Genomic DNA, 9972 nt, shown 5'->3' with positions numbered 1-9972 from the left:
AATAAGCGATCATAAAAATATTTCCAAAAACGGTTTTTATTCGTAAAACCATTCTTCTACAAAAAGCCTAGAAAACACAAAAAAAAAATTATGTGAAGAATTAAATTTCTTTTCTGAAAAAAGTTTGAAAGTCAATGATTCCATTTATACGAGGCTGTATTCACATCCCCCCCCCCAAAAAAAAAAAATATTGAGATTTCACTTTTTCAGTATTGCTGTTGCTTTCTTGCTATTATTGTCGGCTTTCTTCTTAGTTTAGAATAGAAGAGAATGTTCTAGTAATCTCTAGATATCTCCGGGAGCAATGAAAACTGTGTTCTAGCTCCATCTTACACACTTATTACAAGATACTAGAATGGGAAGAATAGAAGAGGTGTTGAGTCCGCAAGAGTCCTTGAATTCTGCAAACAAGCTCAAGGATGCAGGCAACGAAGCATTCAAGAAAGAGCAATATGATGATGCTCTGGAATGCTATACTAAGGCAATAGAAACTGTGATTGATGATATTGTTGAGAAGGCAGTGTTCTATAAGAACAGAGCAGCTGTCTACCTGAAGCTTGAAGAATATGAGTATGCCAAGCTTGATTGTGATTTGGCCTTGGAACTATCCCCAAATGATCCCAAGGCACTTTTTAGAAGATGTCAAGCTTATGAGGCTATGGACAAGATTGATTTGGCATATGCTGATGCCAAGCTAGTTCATAATCTTGATCCTAAGAACAAAGCAATTGAGCCAGTGCTGATCAGGTTGCACAAGGCTGTTCAGGCTAAGTTGGCAGAGATGGCTAAGACCAGTAACAAGGTCAAGAACATGTTTGATATTGTCTTCAATTTAGAAGCAGACAGCGAAAAACGAGAGAAGGCTGCTGATAATCTGATTGTACTGGCAAGGGAACGAGCTGGTGCAGAACTTCTTTATAAGGATGGAGTTGTTACCAAAATTGCCAGGCTTCTGAAGGTGGAAAAGGACAGAAAAATTAGGCTGTCCTGTGTAAGAGTCTTTGGAGAGCTAGCCAAAAAAGATATTGATAGAGCAAAGGCCATCATGGTAGAAGCAGGAGTTCCATTCTTTATGGATACTCTAAACTCCAAGGATGAAGAAATGGTGAATGCTGCATCATATGCAATACAGTGTTTGCTAGATTCCATCTCAAGGTTTGATTTAGTTAAGCAATGGAATGAGAAGAAAAAGGACCAAAGCAAGATGAAAAATGATGAACGGAAACAGATGAGGAAGGATGAAGAAATGAGACAAGAGATTATGAAACAAAATGCCAAGGAATTAAATGCTATGATGCATGTTGTCACCTACAACACTGTATCAAGAACAATGACTGGAAAAGGTAGGGACGCTCTGTTAAATCTAATAATGACTAATTGTCCTTGGGACAGGATGGGTTGGGCAGAAAAGATGCTGAAGACTGATGCTTACACAAGGCTTATGGAGGTTGCAAGTGAACTTGATCACTACAAGCATGAATCTGCCATGGAAATCACTAACTCTACTAACACCATTGTTGGAATTTGTTTTGGGCATCTCTATGAACAAATGTGGGATGACGAGAGAAGAAACTTACTTATTGAAAAGATTGATGAATTCTCCAAGCAAAAGCTGATGGATCCAAGTCTGGAGAGCAAGGTTAGGATATCCACTGCTATTACAACACTTTTAAAGCATGCTCCAGATCTAGGAAACTCTCAACTAACTAAAGAAGGATTTCTTCAAATGCTATTAGCCATGGCTCAGTCTGAGGAGTATATAGAACAGCTAGTTGCTAGTGAAGCTTTGATTGCTGCCACTGCTAAGAAGAAGGATGCTACTGCTATTATTAACCAAGGAATGGAAATCCTGAAAACTCTGTACAAATCCAAGAATGATCATATCAAGGTAAGAGCTCTTGTTGGTATGTGCAAGCTTGGATCCAGTGGAGGCCATGATGCTAGTATCCGACCTCTAGCAGAGGGTTCAAGTGAGAAACTGGCTGAGGCTTGCAGAAGGTTTCTTGTAAATCCATCAAAGGACAGAGATCTGAGGAAATGGGCAGCTGAAGGATTAGCATTTCTAACCTTAGATGCAGATGTCAAGGAAAAACTAGTTGATGATGAACCTGCAGTCAAGGCTTTAATTGAGCTTGGCAAAACTGGAAGCCAGGATGTAATGTATGGAGTCATTACTGTGCTAGTTAATCTTACAAACAGTTATGACAAGCAGGAAATCACTGAAGAAATGCTCCAGCTGGCCAAGTTTGCCAAACATCATGTTCCCACAGAACATGAGCTTGATGATCAGGACTTTGTAGACAAGCGTATTTACACTCTTTGCACATATGGAGCTACATCTGCCCTTGTTGCACTCTCCAAAACTGAATCTAAAAACATGAAAGAGCTGATTGCAAGAGTGATCAATGCCTTCTGTAAGCACCACGAACTTAGAGGGTTAGTTGTTCAACAAGGAGGAAGCAAGGCACTGGTTCCCATTGCCTTAAACTGCACAGAGAAAGGTCAAAGAGAAGCAGCACAAGCACTTGCTAGAATTGGCATCACTCAAGACCCTACCATTGCATTCCCTGGTCAAAGAAGCTGTGATGTTGTTAGGCCTATTTCTAAACTTCTAAAAGAAGATGTGTCGGCTATGCAAAACTTTGAAGCATTAATGGCCTTAGGAAACCTTGCTACCGTCAATGAAGCAGTGAGGGGTAGAATGATGAAAGAGACAGATGTTATTATGGCAATTGAAGGATACATGTATGAGGAACATCAAATGCTGAGAAGAGCAGCTGTTCAGTGTTATCTAAACCTGTGCCAATCTCCAGTCCAAGTAAAGCGCTGTGAAGGAAACAATGACCGTGTAAAATATCTTGTTTTGCTGTGCGGGGATGGAGATGACATGGAAGTTGTAAAGGCAGCTGCTGGCTCATTAGCTATGCTTTCTTCACAGTCAAGCAAAGTTTGTTCCAAGGTTTTTGAATCTAAGCAGTGGGAAGAGTGTTTCCTTAACCTTCTTGCCAACACTGATTATGAGATAACATACAGGGGAGTTGTTATAGTTGATAACATGGTTCTGGCGGGTAAAGAAGTTGCAGAACCTCTACTTGATGGCAAAATTATGAATGTTCTTCAAGCTCTCATCATGAAGGCCAAACTTGATGAAGGAAACTATGAGAAGAATCCACTTTTGCAGAAAATACGGTCGGTTTGCGAACATGCATTAAACACCGCGTACGAGATGAAGGTTATCAAGACCTATGTTGATGCAGTGAAGGAGGATGAAGATGACGAAACTCTTGAACCCTGGAGTCATCATCCAGCTCCTCCCCCAGCTGTAAAATAATACTTATTATTTTCTTTTGCTTAATATTTATACTTCTTTAATATCTTTCATATAATAAATATAAATAAAAATGGTAGTTTTCTACATTATATCTTTACCATCTGATGTTGTAGATTGAGAGTTTTAATTGCATCAAATTTAAAACTAGCGTTGACGAATCATATTGTTTACTATCACAACAAAGAAAATTAATGCGCTAAATTTTTCTAAATAGAAATTATTATTAATAGTTGGTAACATAGTGCGTCTTTACATATACGTTTGACAACTCTTTCAATAATATTTGCATTCTGTATATACATATGACGCAATTATTTCAACATTATCTCCGACACATAAAAGCATGAAAAAGTTATTCAAGTATTTTAAGTTTTTTTTAACAATTGCGCAGTTCTGTAAATTGTAGAAGAGACTTTTAGTTGTTTTAAGTTTTGCTTAATACGCACCTTCCGTTGTTCTAGAAGCCATAGAACTTTAAATTCAATTATTTTACAACTGTTATTTGAAAATTATAGTATTATGTAAGTACAACTTATTGCGGTAGACTTTGATTATGCAAATATTGTATTTTTCATTAAAGGGACCGTAAGCTTAATTTCAAGTATTTCTTCCTGATTTAAAAGTATTTAAATCTTTAATTTGTATATGTTTTCCTGCAGTAGAGAAACCACAATTGAAAACAAACAATTTTTAAATTAAAACATTGATATCTAATTCATATTTGCAAGAAGGTTTGCTTTAAATTAAGCTTACAATTCCTTTAAGAAGTCGAAAATAAATGACAATTAGTGTTTATCTAAAGTATAAAAGAATAACATTTACTTTTTACTTTCTAACTATAAGAATTTAGTTTTGTATGTTGATTACTGAAATTAATAAATTCATGCACCATATGTATTTTAAAAATGTCTGAAGTTGTTTACATCTTCCCCAGAAACTACAGTACACTTTTTAGTATGCAGTTTAGAGTTGTTACATATTTTACCGCACTTTAACGTTCTGTAACGTACTCTGCAATATTGACTTATTTCTTTACAGTTGATTAAGCAGATTCCCAGGGATGGGACTTAGACTTCAAGTATATATTTTATATAAATGCAAATAATGCATGTATAATTAATAATTCATTTATCTTATTAGCTATGGAAGATACTATCTTCGTTATGCTGTGCAGTGTGAAGATTATTTAAGAAAAAAAACTGGGAACAGCAAAAAAAAACTTTTTTTAATAAAAAAATTTCCTTGACTAAAGGACTTACGTTCAGTGATAATTGAAACACTAAATTAATGATTTTTAAGTGTAAAACTGTTTGATTCGTATTAACATCAGCATTGACTTAAATATTGCTATAAAGTCGTCTTCCAATTCCAGGGTTTTCTGGTTATCATTGTATGTAGTTTTTATTGGGTAGCAAATTTTTAGTATTACCATTTAATTCATTCTTGAACTAACAAATAGCTTTCCAGGTTACCGTTGTTAATAAGGCATGCCACTCGTTCAAAGGAAAAACCGTTTACAGTCCCTTTAACTTAACAATTTAGAGTCCATGGCAGGATTGAATATATTTGTTTTCTCATAGAACAACCGCCCCTCTCCAGTAAGGTATTTGTTGTCCCCGTTTCTTCTCTTATCCTTCCTTTTCTCAGCCCATTGTTTAACTATCAATATAATTCTAATGGATTTTAAAGCATTGCATGGATCAGTTTGTAGTTTACGGTTTGAAATATTGTCTGTATGACAACAAAACCTCAACTATTAATTACTGTTTGATAATCTTGGTTTTAAGGTGATTCAACTTAGGGAAGGGATACAGGGATTAATGTGAAAAACGTTACGTTAGAAAAGGTCAAAAGAACCAAGAACAAAAGAACAGACAGTACTAGAAAAGCAGAGAACAGGAATAATCTATAGAAAAGGAGCGAACAGGAACAATGAATAGAACAGTAGAGAACAGGAACAATATGAAGAATATGGGAGAACAGGTACAATGAATAGATCAGGAACAATGAATAGAACAGGAGAGAACAGGAACAATAAATAGAACAGGAGAGAACAGGGACAATGAATAGAACAGGAGAGTACAGGTACAAAGAGAAAAACAGGAGAGTAAAGAGACAATTAGAGAAGAACAGGAGAGTACAAGGACAAAGAGAAGAACAGGAGAGTACAGGGACAAAGAGAAGAAGAGGAGAGTACAGGGACAAAGAGAAGAACAGGAGAAAACAGGGACAAAGAATAAAACATGAGAGTACAGGGACAAAGAATTGAACAGGAGAGAACAGGGACAAAGAACAGAATAGGAGAGTACAGGGACAAAGAGAAGAACAGGAGAGTACAGGGACAAAGAATAGAACAGGAAAAAACAGAGACAAAGAAAAGAACAAGAAAGTACAGGGACAAAGAAAAGAACAGGAGAGTACAGGGACAAAGAACAGAATAGGAGAGTACAGGGACAAAGAGAAGAACAGGAGAGTACAGGGACAAAGAGAAGAACAGGAGAGTAAAGGGACAAAGAACAGAATAGGAGAGTACAGGGACAAAGAGAAGAACAGGAGAGTACAGGGACAAAGAATAGAACAGGAGAGAGCAGGGACAAAGAACAGAATAGGAGAGTACAGGACAAAGAGAAGAACAGTAGAAAACAGGGACAAAGAATAAAACATGAGAGTACAGGGACAAAGAATAGAACAGGAGAGTACAGGGACAAAGAGAAGAACAGGAGAGTAAAGGGACAAAGAACAGAATAGGAGAGTACAGGGACAAAGAGATGAACAGGAGAGTACAGGGACAAAGAATAGAACAGGAGAGTACAGGGACAAAGAATAGAACAGGAGCGTTCAGTGACAAAGAATAGAACAGGAGAGAACAGTGGCAAAGAATAGAACAGAAGACTACAGAGACAAAGAATAGAACAGGAGAGAACAGAGACAATAAGTTGAACCAGAAGAGAACAGGGACAAAAAAAGAACAGGAGAGAACAGGGGCAATGCAATAACATACTTATACATTTATACATTTATAATTCAGCTATGTAAAGGTATAGCTTTTTGTTTATCCTTAAATTAAAAGTGTATATAATTGTGGATATCTAAATTCAGAGCTGAAAACTTTAGAATAGGATATCCTTAATCCCGATTGGTTAATTAATCTGGAGATTAATAACAAGAGGAGAACAATCATTATCTAATCTCGAGATTAAGAAAAAGAGTGGATCAAGCATTAATCCTGATATCTACCATTCAAAAGTTACTAGCTCTGGAGATTAATAACAAGAGGAGAACAAGCATTATCTAATCTCGAGATTAAGAAAAAGAGTGGACCAAGCATTAATCCAAATATCCACCATTCAAAAGTTCCCAGCTCTGAATTATGTTTATCCAACACAGAAGTTCTAAGTTTTGAAGAAATGTATCAATGTCCCGATTATTAACAAAAATTAAAGATATTTTCTCGCGGATTTTTCAGAAAAGATTATAAGGAGAAAATCTGTAATTTTATGAAAAATCTTTAATTCAGGGTTAAGAAACTGTTGTGAGGCATTAACATTTATTTATAATGATTTAAATCTATTAATCTTTTTAAGTTGTTCATTCATTTATTTGAATTACGATCGTTTGATATTTTAACATGCAAAGTTTTATTTATTTATTTTATTAGCAACAGTTATTGAAAATTTGCACGAAATAGTAAACTCTCAATTGAAAATGCAAAATGTATTCACAACAAGTCAGAATTAACATATGCAAGTACTTCTATTAAATATAAATAACTTTTTCTTTTTGTCATCGTTAAACGAGATTTTCAATGATATGTTTAAAAATATTAAAATAGATTTAGATCGATTGCCGATTCAAGCCACCTTATTTTTAATGAAAACAATAATTATAGTAAAAAAATCATTCTGCAATAATTCTTTAAATTATTGTAAAAATTGAAATATGAAGATAGGGTTGAAACCAGGAACCATTTTGTCTTGAAAAATATGTATTAGAACATCTAAAACATTATATTAGAACATCTAAAAGTTTATATTAGGATATCTTAAAATGTATTAGGATATTCTAAAATGTATAATAAAACATCTAAAAATGTATATTAGGATATCTTATAACGTATATTTAACTAAAGAAAAAGATATTTCTTCATGTCTCCATAAGTCCATGTAGTTGGCGCCAAAGTATTTACAAAGAGACACCCTGTATATATTTAGATACAGGGTTACCCACAAAGGATGAGACTTCAGAGACGGCTGAAGAAATGTATACTGTCTGTTTCCTTATAATCATGATTCCCCGCAACTTGAAAATTGTGTCTTTTTTTGCAAAATGATTTTGTCCGCCATTCCTTGACTTTATCCGAGCCAGATCGAAGACTTAATTTAACCTTGGTTAACGGGCAGCCATAGTACATTTGAATTTCCGATCCGGGTCAACTTTTCCAGTCCCAGTTTGTACTGTATCGCCCGGACAGTGGGTAAATGAAGCTGGCACTCAATAGGACTAGCCAATGCAACAAGGTTGACGCGGTCAGACTTTAGGTTGAATTTACTTTTACTGAAGGGTCAGAGGTGCGTGCGTCATATCTTTAAAGTTGCAAGACATCTAAACAGTCTCATTCATTGTGGGTAACTCTGTATTTTTAAAAAAATGTGTGCAGAGAGGCTACTCGCTAGTTGCATGTTTGAAGCCCTTAAAGGTTCATTGGTTTTACATATATATATATATATATATATTATTTTATATTATAAATATAAATATGTATGCATGTATTGGTTTATGTATTTATTCTAAAAAACCACCAAAATGTGTAGCTAAACCGTAGTGCATCACATCCACCCATCATAGACAAACAAAATTATTAAATTTAAAAAAATGTAAATGCTATCATCAACTTCTTTTTTATTTTAATTAAAGAGAATTTTTTCATTCACAAATTGTCTACATCTGGGTATTTATATCTTTTATTTCTGTTGCAGAATAGCAAAAACACTAAATTAAATAATAAATTATCCGCATTGAGGTATTTATAATTAAACAAAATGTTAACATTTTTTGTCAAAAAGCAATAAAATAAAAACTGTTTTGTCAGGTCACAATTCAAAATTACACCTGCCTCAGCCTTTCCATATAGTATTCGAGAATCGGAATTTTGTATGAGATATCTACTTTACTGTTATAAAGCTACAAAGCAGTTGAGTTTTTGCCACAAACTCTAATTTTCTAATCTATATATCTTTGTAACCCAATGTCGGAGACCTTAGATATTTCAAACTATTAACACTTATCGATACAATAATCTAAGTTTGAAATATCAAAGAATTGAACCATCAGGTTGCAAAGATATTGGGATCAGAAGATTTGAGTTTGTGGCAAAAATTCAATTCCTTTGTTAAAAAAAGCAGACTTGTGCTTTTGTTCTAAAGAAGGGTTTTCTTGAGGCTTCTGATTTTTAAAAGGTCTACCCTTAATCCGACGGCCCACAGTAAATGGGATTAATTAATGAAAATACAAAAGTTTCGACCTTCAATTTCTTTGTTCTAAAATGTGTTTGAATTTTTTAAAACAAGAATTAGTAGTTTAACTGAGACTGAGAGAATTTAAAGGTTTGTTTCAGATATTTTTAATCTATCTATCTATCTATCTATCTATCTATCTATCTATCTATCTATTCATATATCTATCTATCTATCTATCTAGCTATCTATCTATCTATTTATCTATCTATCTATCTATCTATCTATCTATCTATCTATTGATCGTATAAGCCAAGTGTAGTATTAAGTTTGCGCCTTTTAAGAATAATCAGTTACTAGACAGCCGTTGCTTTATGCACACGTTAAAGTTACTGGTCCGCACTACACAGGGTGTCCCAATGAACATCGGAATTCAGTGACGAATTCGATATCGTTTTTTCAAATAATTCTTTGATTTAGTATAGTGATACCTACTGAGAAATCTGTAATCTGTAAGAGTTTCGTCAGCTACGTTCACATTTTGTTTGTTTATGTTTTGACTGCATACGGATGTACTTAGTGAAACAAGAAAATTACAGAATACAAACAGAGTAAACTTGTCCGTCTTCACTGTTCATCTTGCGGAGACAATTTAGACACATCTTTACAGTCTTTTACCCTTTTCATAAAATAAACTCTAGCAGACATAATAATATTATGGCTTTTGCAATTAGGTATTTTAATGCTAATTCATAACAAAGACGATATCGAATTCGTCACTGAATTCCCATGTTTTTTGGGACACCCTTATTTGAGAAGCGACTGCTTAGTGATATCTTTACTACAAATATATACTTTAAAGAACATTCCAGTTATTTTACCAGTAACTAGGCTTAAATAAAACTTCGCACTCTTATTTTTGGCAATAGTCCTATTGCTTTCCGTAAATTATAAAATAATAAAAACAAACATTTTCGCGGATTTTTCTTTAAAATCGGAAAAAAAAATTTATTCTGTCTTTGGCTGTTTGTAGTAAAAAATTGTTGATCGGTCAGAAACCTACCTCTTCTCGGGTATGTTATCACAACAATTTGGGTAAAATCAAATTAATCGTTTTGACGTTTATTGAATATATAAACAGACAGACAAGCCAAAATATATTACTCTGAAGATATTGAATGCAAGAAA

General features: G+C 34.3%; 1 protein-coding gene across 1 annotated transcript; it reads left to right on the top strand.

The window, feature by feature from the left end:
- Nucleotides 1-259: 259 nt before the first annotated feature.
- Nucleotides 260-3407, top strand: LOC111712819 (protein unc-45 homolog B). The gene has a single exon (XM_023487553.1). The coding sequence runs from the start codon at nt 356-358 to the stop codon at nt 3329-3331; it is 2976 nt and encodes a 991-aa protein (XP_023343321.1). The 5' UTR covers nt 260-355; the 3' UTR covers nt 3332-3407.
- Nucleotides 3408-9972: the final 6565 nt, after the last annotated feature.

Source organism: Eurytemora carolleeae, unplaced genomic scaffold (genome assembly GCF_000591075.1).
Source record: "Eurytemora carolleeae unplaced genomic scaffold, Eaff_2.0 scaffold1332, whole genome shotgun sequence".
In the NCBI taxonomy this organism is placed as follows: domain Eukaryota; kingdom Metazoa; phylum Arthropoda; class Copepoda; order Calanoida; family Temoridae; genus Eurytemora; species Eurytemora carolleeae.
The sequence above is the reverse complement of the archived record's forward strand: the minus strand, read 5'-3'. Positions and strand labels throughout refer to the sequence as shown.

Excerpts from the sequence above, each read along its gene's own strand:
- LOC111712819 (XM_023487553.1), top strand. The coding sequence starts at position 356 with ATGGGAAGAATAGAAGAGGTGTTGAGTCCGCAAGAGTCCTTGAATTCT.